This window comes from Rhinolophus hipposideros (assembly GCF_964194185.1).
Source record: "Rhinolophus hipposideros genome assembly, chromosome: 11".
Classification (NCBI taxonomy): Eukaryota; Metazoa; Chordata; class Mammalia; order Chiroptera; family Rhinolophidae; genus Rhinolophus; species Rhinolophus hipposideros.
In genome coordinates, this window is record NC_138057.1 from 8,851,010 (window position 1) to 8,869,837 (window position 18,828).

Sequence of the window (18,828 nt, forward strand, 5' to 3'; positions counted from 1 at the left end):
TGCGCCCTCCACAACTAGATTGAAACTACTTGACTTGCAGCTGATGGATCCTGGAAAAACACATTAACAAAAAAAAAAGTAACACTGCAAATTCAAGTTTCCCCAACTGTAACCAAGGACTTGGCAGCTATCGCTCATTCAATCGTGTTTCTCCAAGACCGCGGATTGTATTTGGCGGTAAACTTTAAGTTTAACCCCTAATGTTTCTGGATTCTGAAAGAACCCAGGTAGGTGAGAACGTCAAGTCTAACATCTTGCTATCATCTATAAAAAGGAGAAAAGTGATAAATCGCAGAAAGGAGTGGGAGCGGTGTTTTATGGGAAATGTAGTCTTATATGGAACTGGCGGCCGCGCAGGACCCTGGGAACGGGTCTTCTGGCCTCTGTGGGCTCCTGTACAGCTCTAGTCCCGCCTCCCGGCTTCCGCCTGTCGTTGGTTATGCAGGGGGCACCTCTTGGACCCTGTTTTTCGCGCTGGCTGCGAGGATTTGTATCTAAAGTGAGAGCGACGGGGTGATGGGGAATCTGGACGACCTTGGGACAGGCATGAAGCGCCTGGGGGCTTGTGTCTGTGGAGGAGGGAACGGGAAATCCCGAGGATCCCCCAGGCGGGGTCTTCAGTGCAGAGCCCGCCGGGACCTGTTGGGGGGACCCGGCCCTTCGGGTTCCCGGGGCGCCGATGGGACTGAGCCCGGTCAGGAGCAGGTGCCCGGTGCGGGCCGGGGTGCGGGGACCTTGTGCGCGGCCCGCCATCCGCCGGACGGGAGAAAACCCGGGTTTAGCGGCAGGAGGGGAAAGCGCGTTTATAATGGGACCGTGAGAGCCAGACAGCGCGGGCGGTGAGTGTGCGTGAGAGACGCGCTCTGGGGCTGAGACGCCCGGGAAGAGTCCAGCTCTGTCACCTGTGGGCAGGGCCGACAGCAGGAACCTGCCTCAGAGTCCGGTTTCCCATCGGAAAACTGGCGTTCTGAGAGGTTCTCGCCTATGAAGCAAATGTCCAAGTCAGAAAATGACAAATTCAATTGTATTCAGAAGGCACTTCTTTCTATTCACTTGGGTGGCTTATGTAAACCTCACAACCACTTTATGAGGTCGGTATAACCATCCGATGGCTTTAGAAAAAAAAAAAAAAAGAAACCGAGGATCAGGTTCGTGGAGCGGTATGAGCAGGTGTGCTTTAAATCTCAGGATTCATCTAAATATCACATTTATCTGAAACCATCATTACACCCTTCATAGCACTTGACAGAGCGATCTGTCCCTAAATGTCCAGGGATAAAATAGAAAGTGAATGCGAATGGACTCAGCACTGACAAATGTATTCCAGAATTTCTGGTGTCTCATCAGAATCCTTAAGTCAGACAGAGAGAGGTTGGTAGCTCTTCCTGCACTGGCAGTTGTCTGTGGTTTAAGTCTGAAATTATATGCATTACAAGAGTGTCAGGTTTGTGGCCCTAAAGTGAATTTATTTCCCAGAGCTATGTCTGATTTTGGGAAACATTTATTTCAGAACAAAGCAGCTTTTGTAATGTAGGAATCAGGAGGGCTCCAGGAACAGGAAAGTTCCCTGGAAGAGAACAGCCCTGTTCTCACTCTCCTCACCAGAGCTTCAGAGCTGAGGCAAAAGAACGCAGGAAGCAACATGGCCTAAATTTGCAGGGTCAGAAGTTCTTGCCCCTCTGCTGAATTTGGAGATACTGCCACGTGCTGTAGCCACCACACTGGTGTGACAATGGAGGCTTTGAGAGAGGGTGAGCTGGTGTGGCCCAGGGGTATGTTTCCCAAGAAAGGCCACTTTGTGGGAGAGCTTGTGAGGGTGAGGTCTGGGGTAAGAGGCAGCCAGATTCCGGGTGGAAATTCTGTCCCCACTATTTCTCAGCGGCCCCCCTGCCTATTTTACTCACTCTTTACAGACACTGTGCTGCTCTCACACGTGCCCATGAGACATTATTGATTAATCCTGACCTCACAGAATCCCAAAAATGAGGACTCATGAAGGGTTTCTATAGTGATCTACTTCTGACTCTTTGAAAGCTTTAAAGAAATTGGACCACAGAGGTTCAGTGAGTTGTCAGGAGACACATAGTTTGTGACAGAGCCAGCAGGAAAACAAGTGCAATTCCGTTTCTCACAGGAAGTCACCAAAACTATCATGAAAATTGTGACCCAGTTAAAACTAAAATGAAAATTTCTTGCCTTGAAGCCCTCTGCATTACTTCTACTGGGCTTTCTGTGGATTTTCTCCTTGGAGATGTAAGCAGTGTTCATAGGAAAAGAGTTCAGGGATGCAGCCTGAGTATTTTATGTTAATTTCAATTAAAGAGCAATACCTTATCCTGTGTGTACTTTAACGTAATTGAGTTGTTTATGTTAATCATTCATAAAATTAACTAGGCTGTCATTTAACCATAGAAAATTTCAATCAATGAAAAGCTGTATGGTTTAGTCCACGTGACCACTTCCCATCTCATGTGGACACGTGGTACGGCCCTTGCACCGTCCCTCTTTGGCCTCCCAGCCGAACTTCCGCAGTTCTCTACACTCCCCAGAGCAGCAGAATGAATACATCTCAGGTGAGCATTTTGTTCATTTCCCACTTTGCATTGTGATGGCTTTAGGAGGCTCATAAGGGTCCATATATTCAGTTCAAAAGGAGAAATAGAAATACAGGGGGGAAGAAAAATATGCAGTTTCAGCATTAGCTCTGGTGTTTGATGTGCGATTTTGGTAGGTAACCTTTGATTCATATATTCCCTCTAATTGCCAGTTTGCTGAGATTTCAGTTTAGTTATGAATATACTATGATTTTATTAAGTACTTTTACTGTATCCATTAAAATACAGACGTAGCTTACTTTCTTTAATCTATAAATACTGTGAGTAGCAAAAGGAATTTTCTAATATTCATTGTCGATTTCCTGTATATACCCTACTTGCTGATGAGTTGGCTGGGATCTTTCTGCTTGTACTTATAAATAAGTATCTGTCTCACATTTAGGTGAGCCTACCATTTCCTTTTCCCGTGTTTCCATCTCATTTTGGTGTTACACTTATATTAGCCTCATGGAAAGAATGTGACTCTTTCATCTTTTTTTTCCCCTTTGTGTAATGTTTTCTTCCCCTGTATGTTATTTCATAAAAACTGCCTGTCTTACAGGGGATTGTTGTGTGAATACTTTGAGTACGAAATATGTTTTTATTTATTTATTTTTAAGATTTTTATTGGGGAAGGGAACAGGACTTCATTGGGGAACAGTGTGTACTTCCAGCACTTTTCCCAGTAAAGTTGTTGTCCTTTCGATCTTAGTTGTGGAGGGTGCAGCTGAGCTCCAGGTCTAGTTGCCAGTTGTTGATTGCAGGGGGCGCCTCCCACCATCCCTTGCAGGAGTGGAGGATGGAACTGGCAACCTTGTGGGTGAGAGCCTGCACTCCAATCAGCTGAGCCATCCGGGAGCTCCGCGGGCAGCTCAGCTCATGGTGCCCTGTTCAATCTTAGTTGCAGCGAATGGAGCCCACCATCCCTTGTGAGAGTCCAGGAATCGAACTGGCAGCCTTCCGCATTAGGAGCATGGAGCTCCAACCCCCTGAGCAACCAGGCCGGCCCCTCCAAATATATTTATTAAAGATCATTGTTCTCTCCTATGTTTTTCTCTAGCCATGTATCTTTCAAAGAGCAGAAGTGTTTAATCAATCAAGTTTTCAAATTTTTTAATCTGTTTCTTTTATTAGTTATGCTTTTTTGGTCATACGTAAAAAAATCTTCCTAAACCAAGGTCACAAAGATTTTCTCTCCTTTTTTGTAAGTTTTATAATTATACTCTGTGATCTTTTGCCTTAACTTTTATGATGCCAGGTATAGATCTAGATTACTTACCTTTGCTTATGCATGTTCAATATTTCAACATTACTTGAAAAGAATACCTTCTCCACTGAACTGATTTGGGACCTTTGTTGGAAATTATTTGATTTTATATTGTTTGTGTATCTGTTATTGAGTCAGTATTCTTTTCTGTTGATGTGTGTCAATCCTTTTGCTAATACTATACTGCCTTGATTACTGTTGCTTTAAAAGAAGTCTTGAAATCACTATTGTGCATCTTCCAACCTGGTTCTGTTTTCATTGTTGTATTGGATACAGTATATCCTTTACCTTTTCATAAGAGTTTTAGAATCGACCTTTCTATCTTTAAAACGTGCTCTGATTTTGTGCGTGATTGCAGTGACTCTATACGTCAATTTTAGACCTCCCTTTTATGTTCCAAAATCATGTAACCAGCACTGCAGTATTTAATTCCATCTCTTTATTGGTAGATATCTTGAGTACAACTGAAGAACATCCATCTCAACGTGACCCTCTGCCCATTCCCTTGCTTTTCTTCTAATCTCAGCTTATGGCTGAGTTAGAGAAACCAGTAGTTTTCTCTCCTGTGTGTCTTCTTTACTACTCACACAGAATATGTTACTTCCGACACTTCTGGTCACCAAATGTATGGGTTGTGTTTGCCCACCAAGGAGGTGTCTGCAACACCAGCCAGGCATCTTACAATTTAATTCATCTGACACCATCTCCCTGGAGATAACATGAGATCCCACAGGTAAAGGGCTCAGTTCTACAGCACTGCTCTCACCCTACTGCAGGTACCAACTGCAAGTCTCAGTTGTCACCTGCACTTCTGACCAATCAGCTATACATGTGAGGTTCCCCGGAACCCCTTCTTGGGATTGATTAATTTGCTAGAGCAGCTCACAAAACTCAGGAAAAGGCATTTACCGGTTTATTAAAGTACATGATATAGGATACAGGTGAACAGCCAGATGAAGAGATACATAGTATGAGCTCTGAGAGGGTCCTGAGCACAGCAGCTTCTGTTCCCATAGGGTTGGGCTGCATCCCTCTCCTGATACATGGCTGTTATACGTTCACCAACCTAGAGGCTCTCCATATGCGTACTTTTGGGACTTTTACATAGGATTCATCATATAGGCATGATCAATTATTAACTTTATTTTCAGCCTCTCCTCTCCAGAGAAGTGGGAGGCAGGGCTGAAAATTCTAAGTTTCTGATTATGGCTTGGTCTTTCTGGTGACCACTGCCCATCCTGGAGCCACCCACAGTCACCTCATTAAAACAAAAGATGCTCCAGGTGATCTTATCACCTGGGAATTTACAAGGGTTTTAGGAGCTGTGTGACACGAACCAGGAGCAGAGACCCATATATCGAGATGCTCCTCTGCTCAGGATGGGGTTACATCCTGATAAACCCTTGTAAGGTGAAAATACCATAAGTCAGAAATGGAGTTAGTACAGCTAACCTACCTAACTTCATAGCCTAGTCTCCCTGCGATGTTGCGACCTGCACAACACAAGCCGTGGGAAGGCGAGGGAGGCGGTGAGGGTTAAAGCATAAGAAAGACAGAGACAAATACAGTTAAATCACAGAGGACCAAGGGACTCGCAGCCTCAAGAGACTGGAGCCCCGAATCGGGTCACCGTGGGTATTTATTGATTTTTTACAATAGCAATCACATGATCAGGGGCAGGGTCTGCGAAACTCTTACACCACATGACAAACATTTTTCCAATTCCCATAATTGTCCCATAGCAACCGATGCACACCATCCCCAAGTGACCAAGGTGTGGTAAATACAATCCCTGGGGGAGCAAGTCTCACAAGGTGAAACTATCCCATGAGCCAAGCAGGAAGAGGGAGATCTTATCGCTCCAATGGGTCTTCACACTTGAGGGTGCAGGACAATAGTTGAGACATGCATCAGCAGCATCTCGGAAGGAATTAGAGGAGGGGCACAGCTACCTCCTAACTTTATTATATTAACTCATGGGGGTCCTAGGGGGGTTCCGTCTGGCTTAAGTCGTCCCTCCCTTGAGGAAACTTACTCGTCTTTGACTGCAGACCCTGCTTACAAGGACCAAACATGGAGACTTAGGATAGCATAAACTCAACCCCAATGAGGGACAATCCCGTAGGGTCGTCTTTCCCTAAGGAAAGACTGGAGGGGCCGGACGGCTAGGCTGCTGTGTGACTCCACCTCATGATGCTCGAAACACTTACATTAGCCTCCAGTTGGGCAAAATCATCTAACACAAAGCGGATTTTGTAATAAAGTGTTGAATATGTTATATAAATTAGGTGTATCACTCTCACAGCATCATAATGGTAAAAAATGTGTATGTCGAATCATTGGAAGTCAAGGCATGTGTATGTACTGTGTTTCCCTGAAAATAAGACCTAGCCAGACAATAAGCTCTAATGTGTCTTTTGGAGCAAAAATTAATATGAAACCTGGTTTTACATATGAGACCTGGTTTTATATTATAGTAAAATAAGTCCGGGTCTTATATTAATTTTTGCTGCAAAAGATGCATTAGAGCTGATTGTCCAGCTAGGTCTTATTTTCAGGGAAACAAGGTGTATTTTCCCTTACCTCAGAATGGCATTAGCATTTACCTCGTTGCTCATGCAGCTTCTCTAGGTACAGCTGTACAGAAATATAATGATCAAAATTTTGTTCCTTTGTCTTACAGGGATTCATTTCCCATTCTTCCCATTGATTTACCTTAATAAAAGTCATCACTTTCTTTTTAAAATTCAATTTATTGAAACTTTAAAAAACAAAAACAGTTCACCCATTTCTCCTACCCCTCATCATTCGCCTCTGGCAATCACCCATCTATTGTACGAGCTTAGGTGTTTTTTGTTTCTTTGTACTTGCCAGCAATATGAGGTTTGACAATTAAGTTCGTGAACTCATCCATTGCTGAATATCACTATGGTTACCTTTGAAATACTCTCCTTGGGAAGCTCTGCACTGATGCCAGGACCTAGTCCACCCTTCAAAGCAATTTTGGAACTCTTTTCTAGAATGGCGAGCAGAGCTGTTGTCATGTTACCCTTGATATCCTGAATGTCATCAAAATGTCTTTCTTTCAATATTTCCTTTGTCTTCCAGTAAAGAAAGATGTCACTGGAGGCCAGATCAGGTGAATTGGAAAAGTGTTCCAATACAGTTATTGGAGCTCAATACAGTGAGGCGCTAAAAATTCCCTCACAAACTGCCATGTGAGCTGGTGCATTGTCATAATGCAAGAGTCATGAATTGTTGGCGAAAAGTTCAGGTCATCTAACTTTATCACGCAGCCTTTTCAGTACTTCCAAGTAGTAAACTTGGTTAACCGTTTGTCCAGTTAGTACCAATTCATAATTAATCCCTCTGAATTCAAAAAAGGGTAGCAACATTGTTACAGCAATTCCCAACTGAATTGTCCGTCTTTGTCCTTCATTCAAGAGATAATCTGGTATTTGTCTGACTTATTCCACTTTGCATAATGCTGTCGAGGTCCTTAAATTGGTCTCCTCTATTTTCCCAAGTAAAACTTTCTTCACTCTTGCAGAGCATTGTGCCTGAAACACCAATCTGATGATGCGTACGACCTCCGGTGCTTACCTGTGTCTCTTTGTTGGTTCCCTGTTAGCCAAGCAGAGAACTCCCAACGGGTTGTAGGTACCGTAGAGAGTGCTCAGGACAGTCCACTAGGGCACAGGAAAAGATGACAGGATGCCTAGTTATAAAACTGTATCTAAAAAACATTCACTAAACTCATCAATAGTATATTAACTGACAGTCTGTGGTATATAATTTAGAAATAAATACAAATACATCCGGGCATGAGATTAATATTTGTTCCAATTATGTGAGTACACTCACACTGTAAGACAGTGATAGGCCATCATAGGCGTCCTTTATAAAATTTTCTTTTAAATTCTTAATAATTCGGATAGAAATTAGTTTGCAAAGGTATTTGCCATGTCACCTGTTTCTGAACCCTTGTGATTGACTAAGAAATGTTCTGTTACAGGCCTCAGTGTCCTTCAAGGACGTGACTGTGGAGTTCACCCAGGAGGAGTGGCAGCACCTGGGCCCTGCTCAGCGGGCCCTCTACAGAGATGTGATGCTGGAGATCTACAGCCACCTCGTCTCCGTAGGTGAGCAGACCTGACCACCTGATTCCCTCTGGAATGCAATTCTGTTTCCCTCTCTTTCTTAATATTGAAATTACTTTTATCAGGGTGTAATTAGCGTGAATTAAAAGTCAGCAGTGTTCAGTGTATAATTTGATTAGTTTTGGAAGTGTCTGTAGGTGATGCCAACCACCAAATTAATGATATAAAATATTTTTGTCAACCCAAAAAGTTTCCTTGTAGCGCTTTGCAGTCAGTTTTCCTCTCCCATCCCTCTCCCTGGTTCCTGTCAACCACTGATATACTTTCTGTTGCAATAGTTTTCCCTTCTAGAATTTTATGTACATCATGGAGTATTTACTCTTTTTTCTTGCTTCTTTTTCTTCGCTCTTTTAATTTTATTAAATTTACTGTGGTTACATTGCTTAATAAAATGATACGGGTTTCAAGTGTACAAGTGTATAATGCATCATTGGTTTATTGCATTGTGTGTTTACCACCCAAAGTAAAATCTTCTGTCACCACATATTTGACCTCCCCTTTACCCCTTTTTAACCCACCTTTCCTTCTGGTAACCATAGTGTGGTCTATCTGTCAGTTTTTGTTTGTTTGTCCTGTTCATTTTTGCTGTCACTTGTATATCCCGCATAAGACTGAAATCATATGGTTCTCGACTTTTTCATATAACTTACTTCGCTTAGCGTGATAATCTCAAGATTCATTCATGTTCACATATGGCAGTATTTCATCTTTTGTCATGGCTGAGTAATCCATTGTATATAGGTACTACCTCTTTTTTATCCAGTCTTCTACTGATGAACACTTTGGTTGTTTCCATGTCTTGGCCACTATGAATAATGCTGCAATGAACTTAAGGGTACATGTACCTTTACAGATGAGTGTTTTCAGATTTTTTGGGTAGATATTCAGAGGAGAGATTCCTGGGTCACATTGTAATTGTACTCTTAATTTTTTGAGGTACCTCCATACTGTTTTCCATAGTGGCTGTACCAGTTTATTTCCACCAGCAGTGTATGATCGTCCCCCCCCCCCACAACACAAACACAAGGTCTCCAACACTTTTTATCATTTGACTTATTGATAATAGCCATTCTCAGAGGTGTGAATTGTTATCTCATTGTGGTTTTCATTTGCATTTCCCTATTAGCTAGTGAAGTAGAGCTCAATTCATGCATTTGTTGGTCGTTTGTATGTCTTCTTGACAGGAGTGTCTGTTCTGGTCCTTTGCCTATATTTCTTTCAATTATTGGTTTTATTTGTTTGTCATTGAGTTATTTGAATTCTTTATATATTTTAGATATTGGCCCCTTATTAGAGATGTTATTTGTATATATCTTCTCCCATTTGGTTGATTGCCTCTGTTTTTTTGATGGTTTTCCTTTGCTCTGCAGAAGCTTTTTTGTTTGCTATAGTTAGATTCATTTATTTTTTCTTTTACTTCCCTTGCCTTTGAGTGAAATTCATAAAACCCTCTGTAAGCCCAAGTTCCGTAAGTATAGTACCCGTGTATTTTTCTATGTACTTTTTTGTTTCTGATGTTACATTTAGGTCTTTGATCCATTTTGAGTGAATCTTGGTATATGGCAACAAATAGCAATCTATTTTAATTCTTTTGCATGTGGCTTTCCAGTTCTCCCAGTACCATTTATTGAAAAAGCTTTCTTTACTTCTTTGTGTATTTTTGGCTCCTTTGTTGAAAATTATTTGCCCATATATATGTTTATTTCTAGACTGCCATTTCTGTTCCATTGGTTTGTGTATCTGTTTTTCTGCCAATACCAGGCTGTTTCAATTATTGTTTCTTTGTAATATAATTTGAAGTCGGGGTGTGATCTGTGTGGCTTTGTTCTTTTTTCTCAGAATCGCATTGGCTAATCAGTGTCTTTGGTGATTTCATACAAATCTGATGATTTTTTCGTTGTATTTTTTTAAAAAACGCCTTTGGGATTTTGGTGGAGATTACATTAAATTTGTATATTGCTCTGGGTAATACGGCCATTTTACTTCTGTTGATTTTTCCAATTCATGAACACAGAATTTCTTACCATTTTTTTGCTTCACTTAGCTTTTGAGATTCATGCATGCTTTTGTGTATCTCATCATTCTTTTTATTCCTAGGTAGTATTTCTTTCAATATGTATACCATAATTTGTCATCCTAATACCAGTTGTTAGACATGTAGGGTTATCCTTATTTATGCTGTTAGGAATAGAGCTGCAGTGTCCATTTAAGTACAAGTTTGGACATTTGTTTTCATTTCTCTTGTGTAAATATTCCAAAGGATGGTATTGTTGTTCTTATGGTCACTTTATAGGAACCTGCCCGATGTTTCCAAAGTGGCTGTGCCAGTGTACATGCCCGTTAGCAGTGTCTGATAGTTATGGTTGCTCTACATCATCACCAACATGTGGGATTGGAGGTCACTATGGTTTTTTGGTTTTATTTCTAATAAACAAACGTTGATTTCTCACAGTTGTGGAGGCTGGAAGTCCAGCATCATGACCCCAGAAGTCCATACTCCATGTCTGTTGGAGGCCCACTTCTGATTAATGGTGGGCCTCCCCACTATTAATTGTTAGAACTTTTTCATCTTCCCAATTGAAGCTACCCATTGCACCCTATCTCCCCATTTCTTCCTCCCCCTCTCTTAACTACTGTTCTTCTTTCTGTCTGTGAATTTGAGTACTCTAAGTACATATAAGTGGATTCATTCAGTATTTATTTCAAGTGCCTTATTTCACTTATCATAATGTCTTTAAGATTTCTATATCGAATAAGAGTGGTGAGAATAGACACTGTTTTCTCTGTCTTGTTCTCACTCTTAGAGGGAAAGATGAAGTCTTTCACTATTAAATATGATGTTAACCATATATATTTTAAAGATTTTTATAAAAATACAGCTATCGTACATTATATTAGTTTCAGGAGTCATGACAGTTATTGAACAATATCCACCTAACACTATACAGAGTTATCACCATGTTATTGATTATATTCCCTGTGCTACAGAAGTGCTCACCATGATCTGTCCAGCCACCATCTGACCCTGTGCCACGCTATCACAATATTATTGATCTTTTCCTCCCTTTAAAATTTTTCTATTAGAGTTGACATTCAATATTATTTTATATTAGTTTCAAGTATACCACATAGTGGTTAGACATTTATGTAATTTAGGAAGTAATCCCCCTGCCTAGTACTGCCTGGTACTACACATAGTTCTTACTGTATAATTTAATATAAATGCTATACTTTACATCCCCATGCCTATTTTGTAACTACTGGTTTGTATTTCTTTATCCCTTCCTCTTTTTTACCCTGCCCTTAATCCCCCTCCCATCTCTCACACACAGAGATCTAGTACCCATCTGACAACCATACTTAGTTATTACAATATTATTGTCTGTACTCTTTATCCTATATCCTACATCCCCATGACTACTGTGTAACAACCAATTTGTACTTGTTAATTCCTTCCCCTTTTCACCCACTCCCAACCCCTTCCATCTGGGAACCATTGACATGTTCTCTGTAGCTATGAGTTTCTTTCTGTTTCCTTTGTTTATTTTGATCTTTAGATTCCATTCATAAGTGAAATCCTGTGACACTTGTCTTTCACTGTCTGACATATAACACTCAGCACAGTACCCTCTAGGTCCATCCATGTTTTCGCAGATGGGAAGATTTCCTTCCTTTTTATAGCTAAATATTATTCCATTGTTTATGCTGTATTTCCCCCAAAATAAGACCTAACCGTAAAAGAAGCCCTAATGTGTCTTTTGGAGCAAAAATTAATATAACATCCTGTCTTATTTTCAGGGAAATACGGTATTAGATAGGGCTGCTGTGTCTCCTGTTTTTACCATGTTTCCCTCAAACTAAAACCTGGTTTAAAAAAAAAAAAAAAAAAAACCTGGTTTTATATTAATTTCTGCTCAAAAAGACTCATTAGGGCTTCTTTTCCGGTTAGGTCTTATTTTCGGGGAAACACGGTGTACCCGTTTTTCTTTATGCATTCATGCATTCAGAGACACCCAGCTGGCCTTCTTAGCTTGGCTTATGTAAATAATGCTGCAGTGAACATATGGAAGAGCGTGTCCCCTCGAAATAGCATTTGGGTTTATATGCATAAATGCAGAAGTGCGATTACTAGGTCCTTCTTTGTCTCCTGTTATAGTCTTTGTTTTAAAATCTATTTTGTGTGAGTATTGATACCCCAACTTTTTGTTTGTTTGTTTCCATTTCCATGAAATATCTTTTTCCATTTCTTTTAATCTATTTATGTCTTTCGATCTGAAGTGCATCTCTTTTAGGCAGCATATGTAGGGGTTTTTTTTCTTATCTATTCAACCCCCCCCCCAATTTTTTGATTGGAGCATTTAGTCCATTTACATAGAAAGTAATTCTTGATATGTATGTAGTTATTGCCATTTTACTATGCATGGTCGATTTTATTTTTTGTCTTAAAGTCCCTCTACGCTTCCGTGTAATACTGGTTTGGTGGTGATGAAATCCTTTTGCTTATTCTTGTCTGGGAAGCTCTTTATCTGTCCTTTGATTCTAAATGATATCTTCCCTAGTTAAGTAATCTTGGTTGTGGTTCCTTGATTTTCATCACTTTGAGTATTTTCTTCCAATCTGTTCTTGCCAGCGATGTTTCTGTGGAGAAATCAGCTGACAGTCTTATGGGGATTCCCTTGATGTAACTAACTGCTATTCTCTTGCTGCTTTTAAGATTCTCTCTCTGTCTTTAACTTGGCATTTTAATTATGATGTGTCTTGTAGTTAGCCTCTTTGGGTTCATCTTGTTTGGGACTCTCTGTGCTTCCTAATTTGCATATCTATTTTCTTCAGCAGGTTAGAGTAGTTTTTGTGATTATTTCTTCAAGTAGGTTTTCAATTCCTTTCTCTCTTCTCCTTCTGGTTCCCCTGTAATGTAAATGTTGCTTTGCTTGATGTTGTCCATGCGGACCCTTAAAGTCTCCTCAATTTTTTGGATTCTTTTTTCTTTTTGCTGTTCTAATTGAGAACAGAAAACTTATCTTCTACTTCACTGGCTCAATCCTCTGCTTTATCTAATCTGGTGATTCCCTTTAATGTAGTCTTCATTTCTCTTATTGTATTCTTTATTTTTGACTGGTTCTTTTTCATGTTTTGTGTTTCCAGCTTTATGTTTCTTATCTCATTGTGGAAGTTCTCCCTGAGGTCATGGAGCATTCTTATAAGCATTGTTTGGAACTCTGCGTCTGGTAGATTGGTAGTCTTTATTTTGTTCTTTTTCTGGAACTTTGTTCTGTTCCTGGAACTTTGTTCTGTTCTTTTATTTGGGACTTAGTTGTTTGTCTCCACATTTTGACTGCCTGTCTGTGTTTGTTTCTATGTACTAGGTAGGGATGCTATATCTCTGGGTCTTAGTAGAGTAGCCTTATGTAGTAGGTGTGCATTGGGGCTCAGTGCAGTTTTCTGGTCACTTGAGCCATGCACTCTGGGTGTGTCCCTAGTATGGGTTGTGTGTACACTCCTCTTATAGTGGAACCTTGATTGCTATTTGCACGTCAATAAGAGGGACTGACCCTTGGGCTCTTTGGTTTGAGGATTACAGTGGAGCAGTTGTGGTGCAGGGGCTGTCCCTACAGAATAGGATCTGCCTCAGCAGGGATCTGGTGTCTGCCTAATCTACTCCTTGGGTGTGTTGTTCTTCGAGGCATCTTGGTGATGCTTCAGCTCGTTTCAAAGCTGGCGACTGGGCATGCCACCCCAGGACCACCTTGGAGGAGACTCGCTATTGTCAAGTTCAGCCATAGCACATGCCACACCTGGGGCCACACCTGGCAGGAGTGATGAAGTTATCTGCAGATAGCTGCTGCCCGTACTGTGCTTGGAAATGCCTCGAGAGGCCAAGCTGCGAACCAAGGCCGGCTGCCTCTTGTGCCGGCGGCCTTCAGGCTCATCACCTAAAGGTACAGGATACGCTCAAGTCATACGCTGCTTGTCTAGGTTCTCCGAACCTTTGAGAGACCCTAGGAAAGTCTGCGCCACGAGCTAAGGCAGATGGTTTCTATGAAAAAGCCACTGGAAATGACTTGGATGTGTCTGAAGGTTGGGTGGGGCTGGTTCTCAAATCACGAGAGCATGGCGAACAAAGGGTAATAGCTAGCTTCATAGAGACTCAGATATGGTGGCAGCCTATATTTGCAAGCTGGGAAGGGGTGGGCTCAACAACGAAACAATGGCTTCTGCCAGTTCCTCCGTCCAGGAAAAAGCTGCCTCTCCAGCCCCCATCCCAGAACATACAACTGTCCCTGCCGCCTTCCGAGCTGCTGCCCCAGCATGGGAGCTCAGGGCCAGTGATTCTGTCTGTGAGTCCTAGAGGGCTCTTGAAGAGGAGCAGCTGGGACTCCAGTAACCCTCTACCTCAGCCAGTCACAGTTTTCTGGTTTTCACAACCAGAAATTATGGGGACTTTTCTCCCCGACACTGGAACCCTGGGATGGGATGTGACTGGGACCTCCAGGAGCCGAGATACTCCTCCCAATATTTAATGGTCACATGCGGGTGTGGGACCAGCCTGTTGTGCGTCTCTGCCCCTCCTACCAGCCTCTGTGTGTTCTTAGTTGTAGAGCTTCAGTTTAGTAAGATTTTAGGTGATTCTCAGTGATGCTTTTTTTCATAGTTTAGTTGTAATTTTGATGTGGTCACGAGGGAAGGCAAGCCCAGCCTATGCCTATTACTCCATCTTGACCAGAACCTATATGTTTTTTGTAAATGTTCTTTATCATGGTGAGGAATTTCAGAGGTCCTAGTTTTTTTAGATAATTTTATCGTGAATGGAGTTTATCGTCCTTCTTTCTGCTTATTTGGATTTCAGTTTGCTCTTCTTTTTTAATTTCGTGAGATAGAATCTCGGTGATTGACTTGAGAGTTTTCCCGTTTTTTTTTTTTTTTTAAGATTTTATTGGGGAAGGGGAACAGGACTTTATTGGGGAACAGTGTGTACTTTCAGGATTTTTTTCCCCCCCAAGTCAAGTTGTTGTCCTTTCAATCTTAGTTGTGGAGGGTACCGTTCAGCTTCAAGTTGTTGTCCTTTCAGTCTTAGTTGTGGAGGGTGCAGCTCAGCTCCAGGTCCAGTTAACGTTGATAGTTGCAGGGGGCGCAGCCCACCATCCCTTGTGGGAGTCGAACCGGCAACCTTGTGGTTGGGAGGACGCGCTCCAACCAACTGAGCCATCCGGGAGCTCAGCTGCAGCTCAGCTCAAGGTGCCGTGTTCAATCTTAGTTGCAGGGGGCAGAGCCCACTATCCCTTGCGGGACTCGAGGAGTTGAACAGGCAACCTTGTGGTTGAGAGCCCACCTGCCCATGTGGGAATCGAACTGGCAGCTTTCGGAGTTAGGAACACGGAACTCCAACCACCTGAGCCACCTGGCCTGCCCCCTATTTTCTAATATAAGGATTTAGTGGTATAAATTTTTATTTCAGCATTGTTTTAGAAGCCTCCTACATATTTTTATTTGATTTTATTCAGTGTATTTTTTTTCGTGAGACTTCCTCTTTGAAAGATTATTTAGAAATGTGTTGTTTAATTTCCAAATATTTGGAGATTTTTCTGTAACTTTCTGTAGATGATTTTTAGTTTGATTTTATTCTAGTCAGAGAACAGACTCTATTTCATTTCTATTAAACTTCCTTTTGTTTTTTTTTTAATGGCCCAGGATATTGCCTATTGGGGTATGTATTCTATATAGAGTTTTGAAAAGTATGTGTATTCTGCTGTTACTGTGTGGAGTTTTCTATAAATGTCTATGGCAGCATGTTGGTTGATGGTTTTATTAAGTTGTGTATCTCTGCTTTTTTTCTGTGTAGTTCTATCAGCTAGAAGGGGATGTTGAAGGGTCTGATTATAATTATGAATTTATCTATTTCTCTTTTTAGTTCTCTTAGTTTTTGCTTCATATGTTTAGAAGCTTTTTTGTTGTGATGTACATATTTCTTACTGATATGTCATTTTCGTGGAGTATTCCTTTAATCATTCTGTACTGTCCTTCTCTGTCTCTCTTAATATTCTTTTCTGTGCAGTCTCCTTTATCTGATACCGTGTTTCCCCGAAAATAAGACCTAGCCAGACATTCAGCTCTAATGCGTCTTTGGGAGCTAAAATTAAAATAAGACCTGGTCTTACTTTAATATAAGACTGGGTCTCATACAATACAATGTAATGTAATATGTATAATATAATACTGGGTCTTATATTAATTTTTACTCCAAAAGATGCATTAGAACTGATTGTCCGGGTAGGTTTTATTTCAGGGGAAACACAGTAGTAATATAAGACCCTCAGCTTTTTTTTTTTTTTAATGTTTACATGATATATCTTTTTTTGATCTATTTTAAACATCCCTACATTGTTACTTTTAAATGAGTTTCTTGTAGACAGTATATAGTCAGATTGTTTTTGCATTCATCTGACTGTGTTTTCAAAGTTGTCTTTAGATAACTTGCATTTGATGTAATTATTGATATGTTAGGGTTGCTGCTGCTGTTTATTATTTTCTTCTGTCTCTTTTTTTTTTCCTTCCTGTGGGTTCTTTGAAAATATTTGAGTTCCATTTTGATCTGCCTGTAGTGTTTTTGAGGTGTTTCTTGTATATAGTTCTTTATAGTGGTTTCCCTAGGAATTCCATTTTATATAAATCATCAGAGGATGCTAGTGTTCACATTTTATTAGTTTGAGTGAAGTGTACCTCCTTTCACCTTCCCTCATTTATAATACAGCTTGCTTAAATATTTTCTCTGTACATACTAAGAACTGTATCAGACAGTTATAATGTTGCTTCCACCATGAAAGTTTAGAAAACAGAAGGAATACCTATTGCATTGATAGTAGTCCTCTGTCACGTCCACAGCAACAAGAGTTGTGGGGAGTGAGGAGCATGGCGCAGGGTTAAGAAATACAGCAGCCAAGAATAGTGTGCAAACGGGGCCAAGGGGCTCCAGCCTCAAGCACTGAGCACCGAATAGGGCCACCACATAGCTTTTATTAGTTAGGTGAAGAAGTAAAGGAGATAAAGCTTGTCAATCTCAAGATCTGTGAATCCCATACATTATAATAGGAAACTGATTGAAACCAATCACCCTTGCCTGGAGGCAGCGGAAGTGTAAGTATCAGGATGTGTGTACCTCCCCAAGGGACAAAACCTTTATGCATATGAATAAATGGAAAGCACATCATTGAATCACTTCCCCTGCAGGTTGTGGGAAGGAATGCAGCCACAGAGGCAGAGACTCTCCTTAGCTGGTGGAAGGTGGGGGGCTGTGCCCACCTGTGTCCACCCCGCGAGTTCCCCAGATGGTCCCCAGCCACAGCTGTGTCTGGCTTGGGTGGCCCCGCCATGGGGCATCTTACCCGTCACTGACTAGCCAGCCATCTTTCTGGGGCCAAACAGGGAGACATAAGGTGTAAGCACAAAGGTAAAGCAAAGTCCCTGAAAGGATCTGTCTCAGACGCTCCTTTCTTTAGGGGCAAGTATGAGGAGACAGACAGGTAGGCTGTTGCATGGCAACAGTCCCCCCTCATCCATGGTTTTGCTTTCCATGGTTTCAGTTACCCAGGGTCAACCGAGGTTCTAAAATCATGCATACAAAAATTTGCAGAAATAAACAATTATAATAACAAGTTTTAACTTGTGTATTATTCTGAGTAGCATGATGAAATCTTGGCCTGTTCCACGTGGGACATAAGCCATCCTTTGTCCAGTGTCTCCATGCTGTCTATGCTACCGTTAGTCACTGAGTAGCCATCTCGGTTATGAGATCAACTGTCAGGGTATTAAATTTTTTTTGTTTGCAAGTAACCATTATTTGCAAGTAACCATTATTTCACTTCATAATAGCCCCAATGCCCAATCCTCGCAATTCAGATATGCCAAGAGAAGCTGTAAAGAACCTCCTTTAAATCAAAGGTAAACATTCTTGTCTTGAAGAAAAAGTCATATGCTGAAGTTGCTGTGATCTGCAATAAGAAAATCTCCTTTGTGATTGTGAAGGAGGAAAAAGTAATTTGTGCTAGTTTGCCTGGAGCAGGAGACCACATTCATATAACTTTAATTACAGTATATTGTTATAATTGTTCTATTTCATTGTTAGTTATTGTTGTTAATCTATTACTGTGCCTAATTTACAAATTAAACTTTATCATGGGTATGTATGTATAGGACGAAACATACTATGTACAGAGTTTGGTGCTGTCTGCAGTTCAGGCACCCACTGGGGGTTCCTGGAATGTATCTCCCACAGATAAGAGAGGACTGCTATGTCTACATTTTTATTTATCTCGTCTCTTGCTCTTTCTTTTTCTTGATAGTTTAAGATCCCTTAACATTTTCAATCTATAAAATAATTTTTGTAGCCATTCTTTTAGGGTAGTCCCGCTTGTGAAAAATTGTCTAAATTTTGCTTCACCTGAGAATGTCTTGATTTACACTTCATTCCTGAGGATATTTTCACTGCAAATCCAATTAGGGGTGAACAGTTTTTAGCACTTGAATATCGTGCCACTTTCATATACGCTCAGTGGTTTCTCGTGATATGTGACTGTTCCAGTTGTTCTTCCACTATAGTTAAGAATGCTGTTGTTTTGCTGCTTTCACAATTGTTTCCTTAGTTTTTAGATGTCTGACTATTTTGTTTCTTGGTATGAATTTATTTGGGCTTATTCCGTTTGAGGTTTCCATAGTAAATAGTCTGTCTACATTTTTGATGTCTATCTCTGACAGCTGACAAACCTCTCATGTCCTCTGCCCTCTCTGCTCCACACCTGGGCAAGATAATCAT

The 18,828-nt window shown here is 41.0% G+C and overlaps 1 protein-coding gene across 2 annotated transcripts in view; it reads left to right on the forward strand.

Moving 5' to 3' along the window:
• Positions 1-416: 416 nt before the first annotated feature.
• LOC308504541 (zinc finger protein 248-like) overlaps positions 417-18,828 on the forward strand; it is a 40,762-nt gene continuing 22,350 nt past the window's right edge. The window contains exons 1-3 of one of the 2 annotated variants that reach the window (XM_081065365.1): positions 417-499; positions 2,413-2,573; positions 7,877-8,003. In XM_081065365.1, coding sequence (XP_080921491.1) covers positions 2,559-2,573; positions 7,877-8,003 — 142 coding nt within the window. In that variant the 5' untranslated portion in view covers positions 417-499; positions 2,413-2,558. Of the gene's footprint in view, positions 500-524; positions 840-2,412; positions 2,574-7,876; positions 8,004-18,828 lie in introns of those variants that run through there. The other variant, XM_081065366.1, reaches the window with a different exon arrangement.